General features: G+C 44.4%; 1 protein-coding gene across 4 annotated transcripts in view; it reads left to right on the forward strand.

Annotated features, from left to right (window-relative positions):
• Positions 1-664: 664 nt before the first annotated feature.
• Positions 665-26,278, forward strand: part of parp4 (poly (ADP-ribose) polymerase family, member 4) — a 40,001-nt gene continuing 14,387 nt past the window's right edge. For 2 of the 4 annotated variants that reach the window (XM_082507926.1, XM_082507928.1), the window contains exons 1-25: positions 665-1,103; positions 1,704-1,938; positions 2,368-2,461; positions 3,300-3,378; positions 3,473-3,577; positions 4,370-4,528; positions 5,220-5,357; positions 5,525-5,692; positions 6,571-6,722; positions 8,755-8,886; positions 14,257-14,355; positions 14,909-15,092; positions 15,261-15,402; positions 16,230-16,372; positions 16,468-16,599; positions 18,801-18,887; positions 19,068-19,232; positions 19,313-19,359; positions 19,530-19,611; positions 20,443-20,580; positions 20,668-20,857; positions 21,134-21,204; positions 24,982-25,169; positions 25,886-25,985; positions 26,100-26,267. In XM_082507926.1, coding sequence (XP_082364052.1) covers positions 978-1,103; positions 1,704-1,938; positions 2,368-2,461; positions 3,300-3,378; positions 3,473-3,577; positions 4,370-4,528; positions 5,220-5,357; positions 5,525-5,692; positions 6,571-6,722; positions 8,755-8,886; positions 14,257-14,355; positions 14,909-15,092; positions 15,261-15,402; positions 16,230-16,372; positions 16,468-16,599; positions 18,801-18,887; positions 19,068-19,232; positions 19,313-19,359; positions 19,530-19,611; positions 20,443-20,580; positions 20,668-20,857; positions 21,134-21,204; positions 24,982-25,169; positions 25,886-25,985; positions 26,100-26,267 — 3,324 coding nt within the window. In that variant the 5' untranslated portion in view covers positions 665-977. The remainder of the gene's footprint in view (positions 1,104-1,703; positions 1,939-2,367; positions 2,462-3,299; positions 3,379-3,472; positions 3,578-4,369; positions 4,529-5,219; positions 5,358-5,524; positions 5,693-6,570; positions 6,723-8,754; positions 8,887-14,256; positions 14,356-14,908; positions 15,093-15,260; positions 15,403-16,229; positions 16,373-16,467; positions 16,600-18,800; positions 18,888-19,067; positions 19,233-19,312; positions 19,360-19,529; positions 19,612-20,442; positions 20,581-20,667; positions 20,858-21,133; positions 21,205-24,981; positions 25,170-25,885; positions 25,986-26,099; positions 26,268-26,278) is intronic. The other 2 variants (XM_082507927.1, XM_082507929.1) reach the window with 2 other exon arrangements.

Here is a 26,278-nt window from a genome sequence, read left to right on the forward strand (position 1 = left end):
TCACAGTGCAACAGATTAGTGCAGAATACGGATATTTGACACATTCATTATTAGCACATGGATGGCTCCACATGATCAAGTTGAAAACAGGTTGTTTCTGTCATATCTGGTGACATGTGTTAATGCAGACCTTCCCAAAGTGTGGGGCCCGTGCCCTAGGGGGGGGCGCGGTATGAAAAGGGGGGGGGGAAAACAAAATGCTTGGACACTGCTAGCACTGGGCGCCTACAGAAAGGCAAAGCAGGAGATGAAGCATCGCTGAATATGTTTCCAAACCAACTTCATTTCAAGCCAAAGACTAGAAAAACAGCTGCGTTTTCAAAAATACCCGTGTAGGTGCGGACGCAGCGTAAAAGAGTTAGTAGTTTATTTCATTACTACCTGTAATTTATTGCAGATTACTGGTATTTGCTTAATTGTTTACTAAATGTTTGAGGTGTGAAATAAACCGCAGTGGAGCAAAATATGGGCGTGTGTGGTTGGAGGATGTGTTTGTGCGCGCGCGCGTGCACGCGGGGGGCGAACATTTTTCTTGTAAAACAAAGGGGGCCCAGCAAAAAACTTTGGGAACCACTGTGTTAAGGTCTGAATATGTGACATTTCAGTCTGATTCGACACTGATTTGTCGTGGAGGTGTTCGAGGACGGAAACGGAAACGCCTCTGTTAACGTCACGACCTTTATTTTGAAAACCGAACCAGACAGGAAGTTAAATGTTGCTGCTCGCTTTAAGTTAGTCACTGGACGAGTGCGTGCTTCGGGTGTTTCGTCAGTACCTTTACTTTGCTGTTTCTGATCGTGTCGATGCTTTGTTGTATTCGTCGTTTACTAACGAGCACGAGTCCCGCGTGGCTGTTCTCTAACTGATCTGTTACGTTGGATACTTTTTGCTGAGAGTTACTTCCGCATTTTAACAGGAGTTGGTGGGAGCGCCAGCAGGGTTTTCTCAGCGCAGCTGTGTGACACACGTCTCCAGACATGGCGGTGTTCGACAACTGCTCGGTGCTGTTCGAGCTCAGAGGTTTGTCGTTCAAGGAGAAGAAGACGGTGAAATCAGCAGTCACAGGTCACGGAGGCAACCTTTCGTTTGTGGTCAACAAACAGGTCAGTGAGCTGTCAGCGCGGGGGGAGGGGGCACTCCTCACGGCTGAATGCTCAAATGAAACTTTACTAAACAACTTTACTTAAAAAGAGCTTTTTTCTTTGGTACCTGCTGCAGCACGTGACTATTTCAGTATAATGTTCACAACATGCCAGAGCTGCACCACGAATGATCGAAGTCATTCTCCCACATCTATAGAAACATGTAGTTAATAGTTGGTCATGAATCGGCTGCACTTCCATGGAGCCTCACAGGACTGTCTGGTACCAACAGAAGCACACAAGTGAGCAAAAGCGCTCGTTCTGCAGAAGGACGTCCCTGTGTTAGTGACGATGGTGCAGATGCTGAAGTCTGACCTAATAGAACTAGGTTCTCTTCTGATGGGAAGCTTCAGCAATTCATTATTTTTGTAAAAGTATATATTTGCACACTGACTGACCAACACAGGCCAGCAGTGCAAAACGCCTTTTGGATTGTGTTGTGCTTTCAGCTACAAACCTGCAGTGTGTGCATTCTGCAGCTTTATGTTCAGAGACCAAAAACCAATAAATACATTTAAAAATCTTAGACTTCTCTCTCATTTCTTCCTACATTTCCCACAGTGCTCTTTGGTAGTGACAACCGATGTATCCAACCTAAGCTCCAACAGGCTGCGTAGCATTCAGAAACACCACACACCTGTGGTCGGGGTGGATTACGTGTACAGGTGTGTGGAGAGAGGAGTTCTCCTGCAGGTGGATGAATACAAGCTGGACACGTCCTCTGCCTTATCAGCTCCTCTTCATCGCTCCTCCTTCAAGGCGGCTCCACTGGCTTCGCTCGCACCTCAGCAGATAGGTCTGTATAGAAAGCACCACTAAGCAGATCTTTACAGTTTCATTTATTTCTGTATTTTTTTTCCATTAATTTGCGTTACAGACACAGACAAGCTGCTAATTCTACCCACATGCAGCACAATGACTGATATTTCCTTTACTGTTCAGTAACATCGTCCCCCCACGCTGATTGAAATACATTCACATTAAAAATGTTCAGCAGACTCAGCCAGCAGGTTGAACTAGTTTTATTAGGTCAGATGAACATGGGTGTGTGCAGCTGTGTGCAGCTGTGTGCAGTGTTACACATTCACATTGTGTTTAAAGCTGATGCAGCACTGTTGTGCAAATTGATAAGAACCTGTTTGCTACTCGGTGTGTGCAAAGATCTGTGCACAAGGTGATATGATATGGAGTTAATTATTAAACTGTGTGTGTGTCCATACTGCAGGGTCAAAAGGCCGGGCCCAACCTGTGGAGTGTGTCAGTGGGACTCAGAGGGCAGAGAGTCCTGAGAGGAGTGGGAATGTGCTGGACAGGTTCAGGTGAGAGACGCCATCTGTCTATTAGTGAGTTACATTAGGACCATCTGTCTGTTAATGTCGACGCCCTGAGTTATGAAGACACCTCTGACCTGTCACGGTACAGGACAAAGTACCAGGGATGCACTGATCTAATATTTTGGATCAGATGTGTCTGATTCTGGTTCAAGAACCTGGATGTGGTACATGGTTAACAGCCAAGTTCATTCTGCTCTGATTTACACACAAACTGGGTTCATGTGAGCGATTACGCGTGTAATAGGCATGTAATAGGCATGTAATAGGCGTGTAATAGGCGTGTAATAGGTGCACCGTGTGCGTTTCACACTTTGCCTCTGCCGAGTGTGAAGTGGACACACAAGCAGAAGTTGCTTTACCAGCAGGAGGAGACAATATATTTAAAGTCAAGAATCACTAGTAAAGGCACGAAGTACATCCCAGCGTCCTTCTGTGCCAGAAAGGATAAAGCTGGGCTGCTAATATGTAATTACATGTTTATACAGCACCACATGACAACAACAGTGGTGTCTTTATATTGTGAGGTAGAGCCTACAGTAATACAAAGATTGTGACTGTGATTATTGTCATGTTGGCTTGAAATCAGGTGTCTCCATCTGCTGGTACTGCATTGAACTGCAGCACAGACAGCTTTCTCTGTCAGCCCCGCCCACGTTGGCTTCAGATCTGGAAACATTGGCCTGGTTAAAAACCTGAACTGTTTGTTCTCTAAGCTGCTGTAGTTATTAGATTGGTTTAATAGTGCAGATAACTGCTCTGATAAGCTTCCTCCAGTCATGGCGCCTCAGAAGAAAGCTGATGTTTGAAATGTTCATCTTGACAGAATTTATAGAGACACTGATTCGGATCTTCCATCAGACCAAAGTGACTTTCAAGTGGCAAAGTATTCGATCTTTGAAAAGGTAAAAGAACATTTTTGTAGCTTACCACTAATGACATTCCCACAGCAATAATTACTGTAATGACTCTTACTGGTATGAAACATATGCACTGTAGGTAAACAGCAACAGTTGGTGTGTGCTGGAGCTGCAGAGCTTCAAAGGGGAGGAGGGGCGGCAGTACCGTGTGGTCAGATACTGGAAGGATGATATACTCTGTGAGGTAAGAAGTGTTTTTACATGTGTGTATACATGTGTGAGACTGACGCGACTCCACTCTGGTTCATGTTTTCTGTGTCCTGATGTGAAACTCTATAAATGTACATTTGTCTTTTGAAATGAGAGCTGAGCTGGATCCCTGCAGAGAGCGTAGTGTTGCTTCTTTAGCTGCTCGTCTTCAGGTCCAACAAATATTAGTGCGATGAAATCTCCTGACAGAAAAAACCAATCAGTCACAAATGTAGTGTCAGTGTCACGCAGTGCTGGTGAAATACTGTGTGTCATGTGCACACTCTGTCAGTGCGCCCCAGGTGAGCTCGGTGAGCTCGAAATCATCAGCAGTGCTTAAACGAGTCCTGTGCCAAACCTAGAAGGGTTACGACCAACTCCTGGTGACTTCCTGTTTCTCCGTACAATAGCAGCCCATCTGTCACTGCTCATACCTGAAGGATTGTGTGCATAGACAGTATAAAAGATGTTTCAAATATTTTCAAAATAGACTTTTTATTCAGTGTGACCTCAAACAGCTGACAGACTGATAAGATCAGCAGGAGGGTCAGGACGACTATCGTAGTCTGGGTCCTTCAGATGGAGAGCAGCTTTGAGACGTCCTCCGAGCTGCACTAACGGCAGTGTTGCTGTTCTCTGTGCAGCCGGGTCTGAGACAAGTAAGCAGGGACTGTCTGCAAAACAGGAAGACGTGTTCCACAGTGCACTGTCAGCACAATCACATGTCACTGCTTGCATAGACCTTTGATTTTGTGTCTTTTTTTGCACACATACTTGTGTTTCACAGAAGAAGGCCGTGAGGGACAAGCTGGTGTTTTTGTCCACCTCAGAGGAAGCTCTGGAGGTGTTCCAGGCCCTGAGAGACAGCCTGGAGGCTTCAGGTCTGCGGAGGCAGAGCAGGTTTCCTCCTTCTGCCTGTGAGATGGGCTCTGCGCCCCTGCAGCAGGTCTGACACACTCACTGATGAATATTGCATCACATCTTTGCTCTTTGCTCTCAGCTTTTAGACTCACCTTTATTTACTTCACTCGTTTTTTATTTGAAGAATTAAAGTTTAAAGAAATTTTCTTCAATACAAAATGTTTTCCACTTTCTTTCTGAGGTTTAATGAATCTTCAGTTTTTCCAATGAGGAATATTGTTGAATATCAACACTGACCAAAACACTGGTTATAATTTTTGACATATTAAGAGGACACAATATTACAAAGTACACTCCCACCAACCACTGTGGCCTGAAGCATCAACCTTTACTACAGCGATCTTTCTCTCTGTTAAACTGTATTGCAGCAGTTTACAGTACAAAGCTGTGGGTGGATCGGGTCTCACACCATGAATAATAACAGTTCAGTACAGATTAATTAAGAATGTCACCGTCACATCAGATGCTCTGCTTTATGTGTTCGTGTCACATTTTATATTTGTGCTCAGATTAAAGTTTCCTAAAAGTAACATAGAAGGAAAACACGAGCGTTTTGGACGTGTGTCCAAATCTGCTTTAAACTAAAAGGACTGAATTCATGTTTCTGGACGAGAGAACATGTGGGAAATCCTGTTTCTTAGTAGCACGTTTGACATCTGAGACCTCCATCTGTGCTGCTCAGCAGTTGGATGATACATGCTCTGTTTGATTGACAGCTGCTCCTGGAAGAGAAGCTCAACACAGGAAGCTTATCACAGGAAGTGGGTGTGTTTGTGGAGCTGCTGTGGACCGAGGCGCTGGGCTGCCTCGACAACATCCTCAGAGTTTCAGTGGACAAGCTCAGCCTGAATGATGTAAGAGTTTCTCTGTTTGTAAAACGTGGAGCTGCTGACGGTGACCACTGAGAGAAACTGCAGCTTTCCCATCAGCCTGACCTGATAGTGTGTGTGTGTGTGTGTGTGTGTGTGTGTGTGTGTGTGTGTGTGTGTGTGTGTGTGTGTGTGTGTGTGTGTGTGTGCAGGTGAGCAGGGCAGAGGGCTTGTTGCTTCAGGCTCAGAAGAAGCTGACAGAGGGAAACCACACTGAGCTGATGAGTCTCCTGGAGGACGTCTACACTCTGCTGCCACACAGACAACTCTCCATATTTCCCAGCACCAAGCTCATCTCTCAGAAACTGGACCTCTGTCAGGTACCACGCACACGGCTCTGAGACACGCCCACTGACGTCACACGTACTGAGAAAAATATCCTGCAGAATGATTTCTGTCAGAGATGCAGTGTGACTGAGCCAGGACAGAAAAGCCAACAAAACTATCACAATACAACTTGCAAAAACACGAGAGCACCGACTGGTTCCACCGCTTTGACACATGTAAGAAACAGTTCCATAAAATCTTAAAGGTCAATGTGAGGCACGTGATGTAAAGTACACATAAGGCCTCTCCCAGCTGCTGGGAGTGTTTCTGAAGGAGGAACGTTGCACTATGAACTACGATCCTCTCCACCAGGAGATGGAGCTTTTTCACAAAAACCTTTCACAATTTTTTGATCGCTTTTACGCTGAAATATAAAAAATTGGTTTAGAAAATGTCAAACAGGTGGATAAACGTTAGAGTCAACCTGACCGTCCTGTGCACTGCGACATACACTACAGACGACCAAAACAATCCCAGCATGCATTTCTTCATTTATCCAGAAATGTTTGGGCTTCAGCTATTCCGGTTCACTGTTCCTCTTAAGAACTTTTCAGGTTTTGCTACTAAAACATATTAACACAGTAAAATGCTAACCAAGCTAGCGCCGCAGCACTGGTGTAAGCTGAGTGCTTCCTGGCTCTGTCCTGTGTCTCAGATATCATCACACATTTGTAGAAAACATTAAAGAAAAAAAATACACGACGACTTCAAAGGTTAAAAGTCTGTTTGAAGGGCCAGAGGAGGATGATGATTGGACAACATCACAAATCCCCCCACTCCAGTGCACAAGTCCATGATATCGATCAGCTCAGCCTCTGTGTTCTCTTTGTATCTTTAGACTAACACAAAACAACGATTTGATTTCCTCCAGTTAATCCGAGATGTTCTGAATGCAAGTGAGATGACTCTGAGGAGCCCCGCCCCTTCCACTGTGGGGAAGTATCGAGCTCTGAGGTGCAGCGTTGAGACGGTTCCCCCCAGTAGCTCCGAGTTTCAGGCTGTGACCGATCTCCTGCAGGACAGGTAGTTTCACGTCTACTTTCCAAACGAGGATTAAGTAACAGCGACACATTCAAATTCATGGTGACATATTGTGATAAGGACCCAACACACAGGATTTCATGTTGTTTTGACGTTTCGTGGTCACTCAGGAATAGCTGCTGCATTCCACACACCCTCCTCCATCTCCGCTGTCACTATATATACACCAATCGATCAAAGCTTTATTCGCCACATGCAGGTTGCCCTGCAGTGAAATGGGACCCCCCCCCCCCCCGACCTTACACACACAACACAGACATCACATGGGGAGACAAGTCGGAGATCGGTAGCGTTACAGAAAAACACTGAAATGTACACTACAATGGGAAAGTACAAGAGGAAAAAAAGAGACCTCTGCTCATGCTGTGCTTCCATGGCAGGACAGCACGAGAACAGGAAACAAAAAAAACTCCTCTGCACAGAGAGCACATAAATGTCCACAGCACAACTTTGTGAAAGACATGACAAGCCACAGGATTGGGTGGGGGGTGAGGAGTAATCCGAAGCGAACACAGCAGCCGCCCTGCACAGTGCTACCATTCCAGCGCGGGCTCAGACCCGCCGTGTTCCCCCGCAGGAAACAAGCATCCAAGGCGTTTGGAAAAGGAGGGGGATGAGTCTGTGTTTATCAGTGTAAGTGTATGTGTGTGCGTGTCCAGAGTTCAGCGGAGACAGTGTCCTTCGCCCTGCCAGGCTAAGTAAACAGTCTTCCAGCCAACCCAGGTGGCCTTGTAGGGAATGGGAAGGAACAGACTCAACAGAGTCGTTATCAGGGTGTTGTTCGGCTCCGGCCTTGAGCCCACAGCTGGCGCTGAAGGGGTCTCCGCATTATAATGGTGGTTTTTCTTTTACAAACAACTCATGAGAATTTCAAGCCGTTTTTAACACTCCGACACCGACACTGGTCTCAATCTCCCGTTGGATAGCTGCGAGTTTCTCCATGATGTTATTTACCTTCAGTTCCGTGATCTTTTCAGTCTTTTGCTCACATAGCAGATTCTGAGACCTCACAACCGCAGCCAACTGATCTGCGATGTAATCCAGCTTCCACCCAGAGGTGTTGTTCCGAGTGGATTCTTCCCTGATGTACTCCAACATACGCTCAGAGGTGTTATTCTGAGCATTCACTGCAGCCGTAAGCGCCTCCAAGCTCGTAACCATGCTGCCTTCAATGAGCCCTTTCTGAGAAGTCGCACCTGTCGTTCCAATCCCAGCGGGCAGCCTTGTGGGGGTTTGAACAGCCGGTTCCGCTCTCTTAATTCTCCGATAAGCCAGGGCCAAGCCAGCTCCGATCAGCAAGAACCCTGTTATCATGGTTCCGAATAGGTAGATATCTTCAGCGTCCTCGATCGACAGTCCCGCCAAGCACACGATCCTCTGCCACCCGTCCATCGTGTATCCGGCAGGGAAAGTCCCTCCAGGGCACTCGGGCTCTCCCGAGCCCAGACTTCTCGTTAAAGGGTGTCAACAGCATCCAGAGACCAGTTGATCAAAGCCATAATTCTCTTTTAGGTTTTAGACACAGACTGTGAGAGAGTGTTCCAGGGAAGTGAAAAAAGCACGAGACAAGACAAGGACATAAGAAGCAAAGCAGGGAAGATAAGGGAGAGGAGTGCTTTTAGGTGCTCTGCCCCTTCACTTTGGAGTTCCCCCGACCTCAGAAACACTTTATTCCCTCTTTTTAAGTCCAACCTTAAAACCCACCTGTTGAAAATTGCCTACTCCATATAACTCATCCATGAACTTAAACTTTCTGTCTGCTGCTCTTATTATTGTGTATATTTCATGTTTTTATGCCTGTTTATTTGCTGTACAGCGTCCTTGGGTGTTTTGACAGGCGCTTTTAAATCAAATGTATTATTATCCCTGCTGTCAGAAGCCGGTCGTTGCAGAGGTAAACGAGCCAACGTGTTCACAATGATCTGTCTTCAGTTTTCTGGCGCATGTCTTCTGTATGCAACGACACAAAGATCTCTTTCACAGATGTTCCCTCGCTTTAATCTGTGTTTCGCAGCAGGGTGCAGATCCAGCAGATTGTGCGTGTCGGCCGAGGGGTGGAGCTTCAGACCTTTAAGAGCGAGCTGGGGAATGTTAAGCCACTCCTCCATTCCTCCAGTCCCAACAACTTTGTGGGAATCCTGTCTCGGTGAGAACAACTGATCCTGTCGTTTGTCTCATACCTGATTTACTGTAAGAAAACGGACTTCAAGCTGAACCCACATCGACAAAACTCTTCTGTAAAGCCGTCCATTCAGAGACTTAGCTCGTCGCATCGAGCTGTGGTTGACACTCTCATATACACTGAAACAAAGTCTGAATGTCGTCAGGGTGTTGTAGTCACCCGCCGTGGGCAGGCAGGCGGGTGGCGTGAACAACAAGTCAAGAACGTGGCGCTGTGGGGAATTTAAACACTTTAGCTGCAGCTACCAAATATCTCGATGAGTCTGGATCTCAGTGACGTTGACCTCGAGGTCAAAGTTGTCTGGAAACTTCATGATAACTTTAATTGATACCATAGCTGCATGTAGTAGTGACCTTGACCTGAAGGTCAGAGGTCAACTGAGAGTTAATGAGGAACATTTATGCCATAGATGCGTCTTTGGGGAGGGGGCGACTTGTGGCCGTCAGTATTTAATTTTATTCAACTTTTGGGGATAAAACACAACCGTGTGGACGTCTTAGTCCGTTTGCATGAACACGTTTGATTTAATATGTCGACCAATCAGATCAAAGACTGAAGGAAAAAACAAAGGTTTTCTGTATTTATTGTGTTTATTGTATTTACATGTAATCTAACTGATAAGCTACCAGGACATCTCTGCCTGTGTTCTGCTGCGAGTGCAGATCTGTGATGCTGTGTGGGAATAATGAATGGAAACTTAATGGGACAGAATCCCGTGTGCTTGGATTCTAAGAAGAGCAACAACAGCTTGCTGTCATGGTGTGCGTGCAGCAGGACTCAAGGTGACAAAACTCAACTTTATTTGCTGGACAGGAAACGAAGAGAAAACTAACTAGACTGGGGAAGATAAACAGGCAGACAGAACTCGCATGAGGATACAACACGACACAGAGCAACAAAAACACAGGGCTCGAATAAACACCGGAGCAATCGGGGAATGGGAGAGGGAAACACAGCTGGGACAAATCAGACCTAACTAGACAACAGAAGCAAAACCAACACGCTGCACACAGGACAGGGACTATCAAAATAAAACAGGAAACACAGAAACAAAACTTAAGGACTAGAAATTACAGAACAAAGAACTACTAGAGCTCGAAATACAGAACCTTAAACCAAAAGACTGGTAATGATAAACCACGATGAAAGCTCAATAATTATACCAAAATCAAAACACACGACCCAGGACTGTGACACTTTGGGTCACACCAAAGGTTTGTTGTCTGTTGTGAGACATGTCTCGCTTTTTAACCAGTTAGAGGAAACTGTGATTCGTCTTTAACCCTTTAGAGCCGGTCGGAGTGGGCACGCTCTGTTTTGTGTAACTATTTTTAAATCCCGGTAGCTCTGCAACCACGTGAGCTAGCGCAATAATTTTTTTTGCATATGAAACCGGAGGAGTTGTACTTACATCTGATGCCATCAGCTTGTCCTCGGTCACAGTTTCCTTCCACATATAGCTTTGCAAAAACTGCATAAAAAGCGCTTGCAGCAACAAAAACATAATATTCCAGAAACATGCTTTGCCGATCCGATCAGCTGTTTGTAACACTTCCTACGTCCATCAGCGTGAACTATCACATGGCCGCCATGTCCTGCCCGAAACCGGAAGTGACGTCATTTTTCGCGGAAATGTAGTTTTTACCATCAGGGCCTCATGAGCCTATACTGGTGTTTTTAAAAGTTATCTTTGACTTTATGACTTCCTGTGTCGTTTCTGGGATGCTGAGGACTCATATTGCACTGCTGGAAATAGTTTATTTTGATGCACATGCTGCTTTTTTACGCATTTCCGATCATCTTCCTGTGTTGTTCACTCTAACACTGCGCTGCTCGATGGACAAGTCGAACGCCCCACTGCGCAAAAAGCGAGCGCTTAATGTACTAACAGCACCTGCCTTTTCTGCTGCCTTTATGGACTCTGGAATATTGAACTCCAATTGTAAAAATGTTGAGGACCTTTCGGCTATTCTTCATTCTACTTGCACTTATATCTTGGACTCTATTGCACCATTCAGAACTGTGCGCGCTAAGAATTCATCAGAACCGTGGTTGAACGATTACACCCGCTCCCTCAGACGCGACTACAGACGCGCTGAAAGGAGATGGAAAAAGGACAGATTGTATGTTTCCTTACAGATTTTAAGGACTCGTCTCTCTGCTTATCAAGAAGCTGTAAAAACTGCAAAAACACAATTTGTCTCAAACTTAGTATCAGCAAACGGTCATAGGCCTCAGGTACTTTTTAACATTCTTAATCGCTTTTTTAGTTTATGTGATAATCCTGGAGTTACTTCTTCACCAAGTATGTGCGATGATTTTTTAGCATTTTTCAATAACAAGATCTTATCGATTAGGGCCCTTGTTTCGTTGTCTGTTGTCTCAGTTCAAAGCCCTCCACCTGTGTGTTCAGCTGTCTTAGAGCAGTTTGATCCCGTCTCCCTTAAGGACCTGACCGCGATAGTTAGTGGCCTAAGATCATCACACTGCCCCTCTGATTCTCTTCCCCCGAGTCTGCTCAAAAACACTTTTAATATTGTTGGCCCTTTTATTCTGAAATTGATTAATACGTCCCTTACTACAGGCTGCGTCCCACTATGCTTCAAACAAGCTGTAGTTCAGCCTCTTCTTAAAAAACAAAACCTGGACCCAACTGTTCTGTCTAATTACAGGCCCATCTCAAAGCTTCCTTTTCTATCTAAAGTTTTGGAGAAAGTGGTCTATCTACAGTTGCAGGCACACCTCGATTCTAATATGATCTCAGAAAAATTTCAATCTGGTTTTAAATCATTACATAGCACTGAGACAGCACTTTTAAGGATTTTTAACGATATTCTCTTAACTATGGATTCTGGCAGCCCTGCTGCCCTTTTACTGTTGGACTTGTCAGCAGCTTTTGACACGGTTCACCACGACATCCTGTTATCACGGCTAGAATCGCATGCTGGCCTAAAAGGATCTGCCCTTCAGTGGTTTCGCTCCTACTTGACAGAAAGGTTCTTTTATGTCAATATGGGCCCCCACAACTCCAAATTAGCTCCTCTTAAATACGGCGTTCCTCAAGGCTCTATTTTGGGTCCCGCCCTCTTCGCACTCTATTTGCTGCCATTGGGCTCCATCTTCTCGCGGTACAGCATTTCATTTCATTGCTTTGCGGATGATCTACAGATTTATCTACCTTTAAAATCAGGATCAGATCAACCGCAGCTCTTATTACGCTGCCTTGACGACGTTAAACAGTGGTTATCATTAAATTTTTTACAGCTAAACGAAAACAAAACTGAGGTTGTCATTTTTGGCAATTTCAATCATATCGACAGCACGTTGGGTACCCTCTCCTCGTATTGTAAAACACATGTAAAAAACCTCGGAGTTTACATTGATGGTTCTTTTAAATTGAATAAGCAGGTGAGTGCAGTAGTTCAGTCCTGTTTTTTTCAGCTAAGACAGCTAGCCAGGATAAAGCCATACCTTCCGGCTGACGTCTTCGAGCGTATCATCCACCTTTTTCTTACTTGCAGATTGGACTACTGCAATTCATTGTGTTATGGTCTAGATCAGGCCACCATCCATCGCCTTCAGATGGTTCAAAATGCTGCTGCTCGCCTGCTAACTGGTACCAAACGGAGAGAGCATATAACCCCAATTTTAGCCTCTTTACACTGGCTCCCTGTCCCCTACAGGATCCAATTTAAACTCTTACTTTTTGTTTTTAAGTCACTCAACGCCCGAGCCCCCCCTACTTGTCAGAGCTCCTCTCTGCCTATGCTCCAGGAAAACCCACGAGATCTAGTTCAAAACTATTGTTGTCCATTCCACGGACTAACCTCAAATCTCGTGGTGATAGATCCTTCTCTGTGGCAGGTCCCAGACTTTGGAATAGTCTCCCCTTTAATATTAGATCTGCTCAAACTCTTGAGCAATTTAAATCTTTACTAAAGACACACTTTTACGCTCTGGCTTTTAACACATTATGACCCAAGCATTTTGGATTTATCTGAATTAGTTAGTATTGTTTCAATTCTTCTATTTTATTGTTTCTATTGTTATTATTGTATTACACTGTAGTTTTTAATTTTATTGTTATTGTTAAGCACTTTGTGCAGCATCGGCTGTTGGAAATGTGCTATATAAATAAATCTGACCTTGACCTTGACCTTGACCTTTTTTGCAAATTTGCAGTATAATATTTATTTTCGTTTTTCCTGCAGTGTATAAAAATTGGTGTATTTCAAAAACAAAACTATGAAGACACTCAAAATAAATTTCCTGTGGTGGGAAACTATTTTGTGCAACTTTTTTGTATTTACAGTTTTGAGGGATAAGCCTCTTAAATTTCTCTAACTAGAAATATATGTTAAACAAAAGCGATTTTCAGTTTTTTTGTAGTTTATTGCACTTTTTTGCAATTTATGTAATTACTATGCACTTAATGCAGACATATTATTAAAATCTGGGCTATAATGGTTGTATTGATGTATATCAACTTGAAATGCTCCCAAAAATGGCTCCACAGCATGTAAAAATATAATATAAGCTCTGGCGGACTTGGTTCTATGGTAGGTCCTAAAGGGTTAAGGACACTGACTGGCCAGGTGGATTTCAGCCGGACACCGTGTCTCTGGATGTTTAGTGCTTTATTTCTACAGCCCCAAATCACAACAACAGTCACCTGAAAATGTTGTTAGTGGTTTCACATTTATCGTGTATACAGACACGCACGATGTGTTTATCACATCACTTTGAAACATGTCGTTTTTTCACCTGTCCTCTCTCTTATTCTTTCACTTTAGATAAACATTATGTCCATAAATATTTGGACAGAGACAGGTTTGGTTTTTTATCACAATGAATTTGTAATGAAGTTCAGACTTTCAGCTTTCATTCAGAGGGTGGAACAAAAAGATGTGAGGAACACAATCTCATCATTTCAGGGGCTCAGACGTCATTGGACAAACGAAACAAGTGAAAGTAATTGTTGAAACGCCTTTTCTGGCACTGACAGCCTGAAGTGTTGAATTCATGGACATCACCAGACGCGAGCCTCCTCCTTTGTCATGCTGTGCCTTCACTGCAGCAGCTTTCAATCGCTGTTTGTTTGTGAGCCAAAGTCTTCAGCCAATGAAACGCTCAGCTGGGTTAAGATCAGCTGACTGACTTGGCCTTGGCTCCGGCTGTACGTCTTGTGTCCATCTGTATTAGGAAACGCCGTCCAATCATTTAGCTCGATTTGAGCAGACCTCCTTTACATAACGATATCTTTACTTTCATATGAATTGTGTGTCTTTAATGTGTGTAGTGAAACAGCAGCTGTGTTTGTGTCCTCCTCTTCAGTGGCCTGCTGCTGCCCCGTGTGGGAGTCGAGCACCACGGCATAGAAAGAACCGACGTCGGCAAACTGGGCGGTGGGATCTACTTTAGTGATTCCCTGAGGTTAGTCGAAAATCCCAATTTGACCAGTTTCTTTGTGTGTCTGACACATACGCTGCTGTGCAAAAGTCTTGAGCCGCCCCTCATTCATTGACAGTTTGCCATTGAGTGAAAAGTGTAATACGACACATAAGGCAAGTATGAAGAACTAGTTCAAGGACGAGAGACGTGTTACAATCTGGACACAAATCTGATGGTTCCATTGATTTTGATTCCCAACACCACTGAACTCAGTCTTGCACCTCTCCCCCGACTACGTGCGCATCGGCAACGCTTTGAACCAATAACGCTTTGAATAAGATCATGAGACTTGTTGCCACTTGTTTTAACGTGATCTTGTGTAATCTGCACGCCTCAGCATCTTCTCCTTGGTTCCCTAAGAAGGGCTGTGAGGTTCATACGCTGTGGAGTGTTTTCAGTCCTCTGGTTGTAGAGTTTCCTCTGAATGTAAAGCAAACACTGACCTGCAGTAATACAAGCTTTCACTTGTTATTATTGGAGTTTTGATATCTCTGAACCAAGATGGCAGCAACACAGTCACGTTTTCCATCCACAGCACCAGTCTGAAATACTCCAAGCCCGGCGTGACGGATGGCTCCCGGTTGTTGTTGGTGTGTGACGTTGCGTTGGGACGTTGCAGGCAGGTCTACAGGACGGACGTCCTGCTGAAGCAGGCTCCCGACGGATACGACAGCGTGCGCGGAGTCCGCCGCGCTCCAAACACTCCCTCTGAGTTTGAGGTACAGTAGGACTGTGTGAGCGTTTACATGCACACGGATAAACAGACAGAAGAAAACACTTCCTGCCCATAAGCTGAATTATTGTTCTTTGCTGAATATTTAACTGTTGTCACACTAGGTTCACTTCACTAACGCACACAAACATGCATCCACTCTTGTGTCCTCCAGGATGATGAGTATGTGGTATACAGTCCTGATCAGGTGAAACTCAAGTATGTGGTTCAGTTCAGCATCCAAGGAGACCAGCTAAAGGCCTTCACTCCTGCCGTGGACATGTCACCTGAGCTCTGTCTTCCTTGTTCTGCTGAAGGTGAGCACTGGACAGCTGCGCCTTTGATCGGCTCTTATTTATGGCGATGAACGTGAGAGTACAGTGCGCTCAGCTTAGTGGTTGAACTTGAGCTTTCATACGTTTTTACCCCTCAGCTGTAAAAGGCTCATGTGGTAGCATCGTCACCACGTTTATAATTCCAGTAAGCTGAGAATTAAATTTGAACCTCAAGTGCTAAAAATCATCAGTGACCCTTGACCTCAAGATCAAGTTCATAGGTCTGAAAACTCCAAAAGGAAGCCACCCAGGATTATGACACTTACTCACATTAAGCCCAGACTGATCCCAGTGGGGTTAACCAGTAACACCACCAGATATAACATGTAGTGGAGCGAGCACTGCTGCACAGCTGTCTTTAAAGGTAAACAGTGACGTCATTCATTAGATGCAGCTTATAATTTACAGATGGACTTCTTTACTCAAAGCACTTTTTAGTTTATCGTAGAAAGACACAAAACCTTTGCATGTAGAGTTGGTGAAACTACACAACAACAGTTTTTTGTCAAGCTCTTCAAAGTGTTTGTTTGCACGTGCAGGATGTTGGTTGGGCCCTCAGCTACAGGTTTGTTGCCATGCAGGCCGAGTCTAAAGAAGTGTCGAGATCCTGCTCCGGTGGCTTCGTCTATGTGAGAGGACTGTGTTTATTGGTCAGGATGGGACTGACAGTCTCTGAACAGCTATGAGATTAGTGGAAATCCTTTGTCAGCACGGTCTGCTATGTGCGAATTATAATTATGAAGCTGAAAGATAGAAATGAAGCTAACCACGTCATTCTGCACTGTTTCGTCTCTTGTTTCTGTGTGTAGAGCTCAGTTTAGGCGATGATATGTTTGAAAGCAGTAAAAACCCCTTGGAAGAGGTGACCGCCGGACTGTTGGACAGCGCTGGTCAGCAGCTCCCTCTGCAGGCCGTTCATGTGAAGTGTAAACTGATGGATCTGCTTTCGCAGGTAACGGTGGCACATCGAGTCGTTTCAGTGTTTTTCATTGTTAGCTTGCTGACATACGATTTGACATTTGATGTGATCGTCTGTGTCCTTGTTAGGTCATCATCTTCCAGAAATACACAAATCTGAGCTCAGTGCCCATTGAGGCAAAGTATGTTTTCCCTCTAGATGATTCAGCTGCAGTGTGTGGGTTTGAAGCTTTCATCAACGGGAAGCATGTCGTGGGACAGGTAACGGAGCGTTATTCAAATACTAGTTCACCGTCTGAAAGTTTTCATTTCCTGTTTCTGTGAATTACAATATAAACACCTGTCAAACTCTCTCTATTTATATATATATTAGGGGTGCAACGATACACAAAATTCACGGTTCGGTTCGATACTTTGGTGTCACGGTTCAATATTTTTTCGATACAAAAAAAAATGTTCATGCCTTTTTAATTTGTCATTTATTAAATTTTCACGGCACATTCTGCACCACATCTCTGTGCGTTCATCATTTGTTTGAAGCCAGCTCACCTCCTGCAAACACTTTTCCGAGAATACGCGCTTCTTTTGTGGTTCGGACTCCTTCTGACATTTCTTTGGAGGTGGAGGAACATCACAGTAATTGCTTAAAGGAGCTTCTTCGACATCTTTAAGAGTTCTAAACAAATGTCTGTCCTCCTCCTGAAAATCTTATGTATGCAAACACGCGTTGCAACTTCTTATCTTGTGCGCGTCTTTTGTTTTGACAGCGAATGCGCACCTGCGGACCACTTATGTGCAGCCCTGGTTATTTAGCTCGTCATGTTGCAGCCACAGAAATTCTTTTGTCCATGAAACCATAAAGCTGCACTTTCTTTTTGCCTTATAGTCTGATTTGTCATAACTTCTCCGTTTTGTGGTAAGCTTTTCTTTGGCTGTCACTTCTTCACCCTGACCTGTCTTATTTGGCTCAGCAGAACTAAAATATATATCTGTCTGTGAAGGTTCTCAGTCATCCAGGTCATCGTAGTCAAATATATATCCTGCCGCACTCACATAAGCTCAGCGATTCTCTGCGCGATCAACCTCTCACATGTTTAAGCTGCAGGAGATTTCACTTGTCATGTTTGCATAGTAAGCTAACGATTAATAAGACGATGTCAGAGGAATTGGTGCACAAATTATCATCACTCACAGATCAGTGCTGTCGCTCTCTATACACAGTTCGCGCAATTGCAAAGTGAAAGCAAAAAACAAGCGCAAATTCAAACGCGATTTCAATATGTCACATATTGACAGTGGCTCACCGATGCCAATGACATAATTACCCAGCTACATTTCCGAAAGAATGCAAAAGCATTGACATATATTTTTCCTTCCTACAATAGCCCGACGGGCAGGGCAGAGATAGATTTTGGTAGCCTGACTGGCAAAATCGCTAGCTCCGGGACGTCGGGTTTTACTTTAGTGCATGACTCGCTTACCTTCAGGGTCATACGTCACATGAAAACCAAAATAATTCCAAACGCCAGATCTGAATGAGGGTCGGGGAGGTTCAATTTGCCATGTTGCAAGTAGAGCTTAACTTCTGTCTCGCTAGCTTGCCCTGCGCTCTTCCTTCTGACGATGCTGTCTGTGTGGAGCACTCAGTGGATCTGCGCTCGACAGTGCAGCCTAGGCGGAGTAGTCGAGCGCAGATTCACTGAGCTCTCAACACAGACAGCATCGTCAGAAGGAAAGTTGATAAAATAAATTAAAAATGTTGTATTGTTCGATACATATGCGTACCGAACCGAAAGCACTGTATCGAGTGGTTCAATATCTATACAAGTATCGTTGCACCCCTAATAAATATATATATATATATATATATATATATATATATATATATATATATATATATATATATATATATATATATATATATATATATATATATATTTTATTTTATTTTTTTATTCATGAAAATGTGACCAAAGCATAACAGGATCTTTTATTATTCCTGTTGTTGTTGTCAAAGCCCAGCAGTCTGTTGATAATACCCAGTACTCTGACGCTGGAGGGAGTAGAAAAGCATTCTTTAGTGTTTTCCACAAAGTTCTGCCAACATCAACGAGCCTTGAAGCAGCCGGGTTTGTAAAAGACTTCAGGCTGTGACTACATCACCCTTCAGCTCACTCGCTCTTTTGCTAGTTTGATCTATCAAATGCAACATTTAGGTTTATTTTGGACATTGAAGTTCTCATGAGCTCATTGGCTAATGATTTGTGAGTCACAATTTGTTGACCAATAAGCACGTGGGTTCTCTCATTTCACAGTCACAGCCCTGTGCTCGTGACATTTGGATTCAAAAGATGAACGATGAATAGTAAAGCTGCTCAGTTTGAGGCACTACGTCTATCGTGTATATAAAGCCTGTGCTGTTCAACACAACGTGAGCAAACCAATGGATGTTTGTTTCTCAGGTGAAGGAGAAAGAAAAAGCTCGCAAGGAGTACAAACAGGCTATTGAGAAAGGACATGGAGCTTATCTCATGGACCAGGATGCACCTGTACGTCTAAGCACGCGCACGCGCACACACACGCACACACACGCACACACACGCACACACACACACACACACACACACACACACTCATCATGCGGGTCCAGAGCTGTTTAGCGTCTCCTGGTGTTATGTAGGCCCTTTTAGCCGCCGCTGGTTGTGACATGGTCTGTATCCTCACTGCAGGATGTGTTCACCATCAGTGTGGGTAACCTGCCCCCTGGTGCAACTGTCCTCATCAAAGTGACCTTTGTCTCCGAGCTGATCGTCAGGGACGGCACAATTCTCTTCTCCCTGCCCGGCAGCGTGGCTCCGTGGCAGGAGAGTGCATCCCTCAACCAGACCACACAGGTAACAGAGATCCTGTCCGGCTCATGATTGAATCAGAGTTTGCTTTGATGACAAATATGACTTTAAACGTCACTCCACAGGTCAGTGTGGAGAAGGTGTGTGTAACTGATGAAGCTGCGAGTGTGAGGTGAGCGAAATGAAGCATTTCTGTTAACCAGTCTGAACCTCGTCTGCTCATATCCACCTCCAAACTGTTAAGAACTGAACAACAACTTTGCAGTATTTACAGCTTCATTATTTCGTGTATCCTCATGTTTTTGGTTTGGGGTTGTTCAATCACTGTTCCTTTGCTCTCAGAGAGTTCACCTTGGACCTGTCAGCTGAAATGCCCTATGAGATCTCCAGCCTGCAATGTATCACTCACCAAGTCAAGATGAAGGTCATTTGGCTTTTTATTTTACATTTAAGCAGTGAAACTGAATATTTTATTTACAAAAAATGTGTCCAAGTGGAAGATGGTAGATAATGAAAAGAAGAGGCCCCAGGACAGATCCCTGCACGCCTGCAACCAGAGGAAAGGGCTGAGAAGTGAAGGATTTAAGTCGAATAAACTGAGTGATTTAAACCTGGCTAGTGGGATATGGGAGAGACCGAAGGAGGCGAGCCTACTGAGGAGAATTGAGTGAGAAATGGTATCAAAAGCAGCAGTCAGATCGAGAAGAATAAGAATGGAGAGTAAACCAGAGTCGGCTGCCATGAGAAGATCATTGGTTACTTTTATCAGCACAGTTTCAGTGCTGTGGGGCGGCGAAGACCAGACTGCAACTGTTCATGCAGATTATTATTAGTTACGTATCATCCAAATCTTTTGGGATTTAAGTCCCTCTGATCGAGCATGTGAACAAATGACAACCTGGCTGCATTTGGAATTGAATCAGAAGTCGTTAAAATGAATTCTGCTACTAGTAATAACAATAATTACAATCATTATTATACTTGTTGCCGTTTGTTCTTCATTTACAGCTTTCCAAAACACCGTCATTCATTCTATTTAAAGATTTCGATTGTTAATATTTGTTTAATGTGACTCTATTTTAGTTGGAAATCATTTCTATTTGACCTGTTGTCTGTGTCCAGTCAGAGGAAGGCTGGGTGGACCATACCACTAATTGTTTTACCTCAAAGTTTAAACCAAACTGCTGTTTACAAATATGGATTTATTGCATGCAAACCAATCATTTTTTGCTCTTTAATGTTTGTGGTCATGTAGAAAACCGACTGTAAGGCAGTGGTGAGCGTGCTGCCAGGACAGATCATGGGTCCAGATGGATTCCAGCTGTCCATCATGCTGTCTGACGTCCACCTGCCCAGGATGTGGGTGGAGAAACACCCTGACAAGGACAGCCAGGTTTGTCTGTCGCTCTCTTTGTCTTCTCCTCCTGTCACTCTAAAAATGCTGCTTTTTTGTTCAGCCATCTCGTTTCCGTCCCTTTAGGCCTGCATGTTGGTTTTCTATCCAGACTTTGAGGTCAGCTCCAGTTCAGACACAGATGAAGTCATCCTGCTGTTGGACACGTCCGAGTCCATGAAGGGAGAGTCTCTCCACTCGGCCCGCAGAATCGCCCTGCAGATTCTCAAAAGCCTGGATCGCAGCCTGAGACTCAATGTGGTTTTCTTTGGAACAGGTCGGTTTGCACTTGCAGCCTGAGGCAGCTTTTAGGCTAACATTTAAAAAGTGTTAGCTCAAGTCAACCTGAAGGATGTGAATAACAAGAGCAGCACGTCTTTCTGTGAGCAAACCTGTGTCACTCACAAGAGTTTCATTTACAGTTTGTCATATTTGCATTTTTCCCACACAATACTTGGATGAAGCTGTTAATCACATATTACTGAGGAAACCCTGCAAATGCTTGCTGTAGCCAGTGGTAGCTTTCTTAACTTTTACTGTGTTTGCCTTTCAGATCACACAGAAGCTTTTCTAACAGTGACGCCACTTGGTGAAGTTTATGAAGAAGCCCAGAGATTCATCAAGGTCAGTTATAAATCTGCTGTGCTCTTATAGCTCCGGGTACTGAGTAGCATGGCTGCATGCTGCTCTATTTGTTCTATTCTTATCTTAGCAGGTACGCTAACACTAGCTAACATGATCCAGAAAAAGCCCTTCTTTCACCTCAGCCCTAAAAGGCTGATGGGGTTTTGTCACCACCCTGCCGAGTGGGCCACGCCGTCTCCCAAGTTTGTGAATGTGATAACTTGAGAACGAAGCCATGTAGGATTTTCAAATTCTTACTATAGGTGTATCTACCAACAGTGTCAGACATGTTTGAATCTTAGTGACCATGATCTCAAGGTCAGAGGTCAACTGTTCTGAAAAGCTTCAATTCATTTTTATTTATATAGCACCAAATCACAACAAAAGTCCCTTAAGGCGCTTTATGTTGTACAGTAGATACAGAGAAAAACCCAACAATCATATGACCCCCTATGAGCAAGCACTTTGGCGACAGTGGGAAGGAAAAACTTCCTTTTAACAGGAAGAAACCTCCAGCAGAACCAGGCTCAGGGAGGGGCGGGGCCATCTGCTGTGACTGGTTGGGGTGAGAGAAGGAAGACAGGATAAAGACATGCTGTGGAAGAGACACAGAGGTTAATAACAGATATGATTCAATGCAGAGAGGTCTGTTAACACACAGTGAGTGAGAAAGGTGACTGGAAACTTAACTTGTGACACATCTAACTTATTGGTAATGTCACAAGAAAAACAATGGTGTGCTTGGTTTCAACGTAACTTTATTCTTTCATGAGTTATTTACAAGTTTCTGACCACTTATAAAATGTGTTCAATGTGCTGCCCATTGTGTTGGATTGTCAATGCAACCCTCTTCTCCCACTCTTCACACACTGATAGCAACACCGCAGGAGAAATGCCAGCACAGGCATCCAGTATGCATAGTTTCAGGTGCTGCACATCTCGTATCTTCACATCATAGACAATTGCCTTCAGATGACCCCAAAGATAAAAGTCCAAGGGGTTCAGATCGGGAGACCTTGGGGGCCATTCAACTGGCCCACGACGACCAATCCACTTTCCAGGAAACTGTTCATCTAGGAATGCTCGGACCTGCACCCATAATGTGGTGGTGCACCATCTTGCTGGAAAAACTCAGGGAACGTGCCAGCTTCAGTGCATAAAGAGGGAAACACATCATCATGTAGCAATTTCAAATATCCAGTGGCCTTGAGGTTTCCATTGATGAAGAATGGACCCACTATCGTTGTGCCCCATATACCACACCAAACCATCACTTTTGTTGTTCCAACAGTCTTGTAGGGATCCATCCAGTGTGGGTTAGTGTCAGACCAATAGCGGTGGTTTTGTTTGTTATTATTCTGCAAATTCTGTGCACCGATCGGGGTCATCCTCGCTGAGATGCTGCAGCAGCTGGAGTTTGTAATGGTGCCATTTGTGAGTAGCACTACTGCACATATTACTTTGTACATTTACACTACTCTGGTCAGTTGTTTACTTGCACTGCTGTGACAATACATTGGGGTGCTAATATGGCACAAGACACTTTAACATTGTATTCACACAATGTACATTTTCAGATTTTGAATTTAAAATTTCCACATTTTTGCTATTTAATTTATTTATTGTATATATTGTCTTTTTGCACAGTCAAAGGAGAGTTCAGGACACATTTCACTGTGTTGCACTCGTATGACTCTGCATATAACAAATAAAGAGCCTTGAATCTTGATGTAAGGAGCAAAAGACCGCACTAGGGACTGAGCTCTTGGAAACTGAGCTACTGACTGTAGTGACGTTTATGGGTGAAGTTGAGCAGCTGACTGAGCTAATTGCTGAGTTTCATGCTGAGCTGGCAGCTCTGAGTGCTCTGGCCACAACTCAGCGTTCCCTGAGTGCTCTAATTCAGCACGTGCGATTTCAAAGTCCACTAAAAAAGCTACACAGTCCGCTGAATTAGCTCACTTGATCCCCTCGCCAAGGTCGAAGGCGGTTGTTCCAGAACCATGTTCTGCCTCAGTTACTAACTTTAAGGCAGCAGGTTAACAGCCACACAAACAGTCTGAGAATGCACAGCCTGTTAATGGGCTCTAGTTTAAACACTCCAGTCAGAATGAGCACAAGAAAAATAGTTTCCATCACTCCCTGAACACTCCTGCCCAGAATGAACAGTCACTGTTTCAGCAGGTAGTGACAAAATGCCTCGGTTACTCACAACAGCTTCACAATTAGTAACTACAGGGACGGCTGACAGTGAACTAACAGTCTCCAGGCCCACTGGCCCAGAGAAACCCACAGTGGACGGGTTAGACAAAACCTTTCTCTCTACTTTCAGCTGGCTTAGCATTGCTAGTGAGTGGGGAAGAAACGGCCTTCATCTTGTTAATAGCAAGTGGTGTTACAACTATGGTGGAGTCTGAGTTACTTTGTCTGCTGACTCAGCAGACGTTGAAGGAGTTAGAAAAGATGGGGTAGGGTGCCGATGGCGAGGAAGCCTTCTTCCCTGAAGTGGAGGGTCCAACAAGTGAGCAGCAAACGACGGTGGGGAAACTGTCCGCCTATGAAGAAAAACCAGGCAACGAGCTCCCAGGGAGGCAGCCGCATCCTCCTCGCCCGGACCGCCCAAACCAAACGGCTCAAAGCTGGAACTTGCCCTCAGCACGGTTACAATTCGAATTATTTTCTTAATGTCCAAAAAGCTCACTACACACTACCCATGTGTGACGTGAAGGACGGGATTTATTTATAGTGAGTGGAAAAAACAACATGTACAGATGCAGCACTGTGGCTCCCGTGGCGATTCCTCTGCAAGTCCGACACACGTGTCCATAAACAGTGAGGAGGTGACAACTCCAAAACCCGATTGCGCTCCGTGGTTTCCCCTCGAGACGACACTACCGACTCCTGGTGGCACAAAACACACACAGCTCAGCAGGAAACCCACAGTAGTGATGTCGTTCACATAAACGCTCATCAATGGAGGTACTTTACAGGTTTGGAATAGACTGGAGCTCCGCCCCCTTCTTAAAAAGGACTCTCTTGATGAGGCCATCAGCTGCAGCTGCTAACGAGCGGCAGGTGTCGCAGTCCCTTCAGTGGCCCAAAGTACCCCGGAGCGCGTATGACCACACACACAGGGAGGAGGAGGAAAACCACCAAAAACACAACATATAAAATAAACATACAAAAAATGCATTAGCTTACTTAGACCCAGGCCATGACAGTAACCTCCACTAAAGCTGTTTCTGTGCTGTGATGAGCTCTGAAACTAATGGTGGACATTGGCCTTTATTACAGTTTGTTACATGTTTTTGCTTTTATGACTCCAGTAACACGTCAAAAGATTTTGCAACTTGCCCACAGACAAAGAAATGATCAGTTTCTATGGTGGGTTCATGTGAACAGTGAAAGACAGCAATGAGGAAAAGCATCTAGAAAAATGCATTTGAAAAACGTTACACATTCATTTTCATGAAGGGAAAAGTATTTGATCCTCTGGTGATCACAGAGGTCAGGCGTGTCGTGCAGTTGCAGGTTTTGCACACATCTCAGTTTGTCCCGCTCATGTTTGCAGATCCTCTCCAAGTCAGAAATGTTTTGTGGCTGATGAACTAAAACCTTCGGCTCCCTCCACAGATTTTCTATGTATAGCTTCTATTATAATGTGACTGTGTTGTATTAGTGAATATATTTTGATGTTAATGGCACTGGTAATGTTGTGTTTAAAGCCAAACTCAACAGAGAGTTTTGAACAAGCTCGATTCTTCTCTTTCCTATTAGCACTCCGCTCCATTAGGGGGAGGCACTGAGCTGTGGCGCCCCCTGCGAGCGCTCAGCCTGCTGCCTCCATCGCGCGGCATCAGGAACCTGCTGCTGCTGTCGGACGGCCACATCCAGAACACCGAGCTCACCTTGAAGCTGCTCAGAGACGATGCTCAGCACAGTCGCCTCTTCACCTGTGGCCTCAGGTCTGAAAAGGGTTCTGAGTGGGAAAATAATAATAATAATAATAATAATAATAATAATAATGGATTGGATTTATATAGCGCTTTTCAAGGCACCCAAAGCGCTTTACAATGCCACTATTCATTCACTCTCACATTCACACACTGGTGGAGGCAAGCTACGGTTGTAGCCACAGATGCCCCCAGGGCATCATCTATACACTGTGTAGCAGCCTTGTGTTTAAATAGTTGCCCTGTGAAGTTATTCTCTAAGCTAAGTTGTACACAAGTACAGGATGTCATTTGAGAGTTGTTGTTTTTTTAAGTGTTACACAGCTGTGTCGTCCTACAGCTGTGGTCACAAGTTTACATCCATTTATCATGAACATGATCGTCATGGTAACAGTAGGCTTTCATGATTTCTCTGAACCGCTCGTTTTCCAAGATTATTATACAGTTTACATCTTTAATGAGCTTAAAAAACAAGACGTGGGTACACAGTTTGTAAACGTTTGCCCACAGCTGTATACTGTCGCATTAAAGTGTGTCCTGCTGTTTAAACGGTACAGTCACCAGTAAGAGACGTGAATTTACAAAGCACAAGGCCTGAATAACAACATGAACAACACGGATCATTGTAATGGACGCTGTGATGCTCTGCACACTGAGCTTCTTCTTGATTTGATCCATTTGATCTTTTAAATATGTATAAAGTATATCTATGTGTCTGATGATTTTAGCACAATGGCCAACCAACACATGCTGAGAGCCCTGGCTCAAGCAGGGGGCGGAGCCTATGAGTTCTTCGACACAAAAACCAAACACAACTGGGCAGAGAAGGTGAGCGCTCATGTCATACATAAGCAGCTGTTAATTGTTGTTATTCAGTTGTTGACTCGTTATAAGAAGATCGTAAATAAAATCCAAAATTTTCTCTGTCTGTTTTGTTTACAGGTGGCCTGTCAGCTGAAGCGTATGGCATCTCCTGGCTGCAGTTCAGTGTCTGTCAAGTGGCAGCAGTTCAGCCCAACAAGTCCACCTCTGCAGGCTCCCAAGCAGCTGCATGCTCTGTTCAATGACTGTCACACTCTGGTTTATGGCTTTGTGCCACACTGTACTCAGGTAAGCTGCTT

The sequence above is a fragment of the Aulonocara stuartgranti genome (assembly GCF_965226115.1).
Source record: "Aulonocara stuartgranti genome assembly, chromosome: 16".
NCBI classification, from domain to species: Eukaryota; Metazoa; Chordata; class Actinopteri; order Cichliformes; family Cichlidae; genus Aulonocara; species Aulonocara stuartgranti.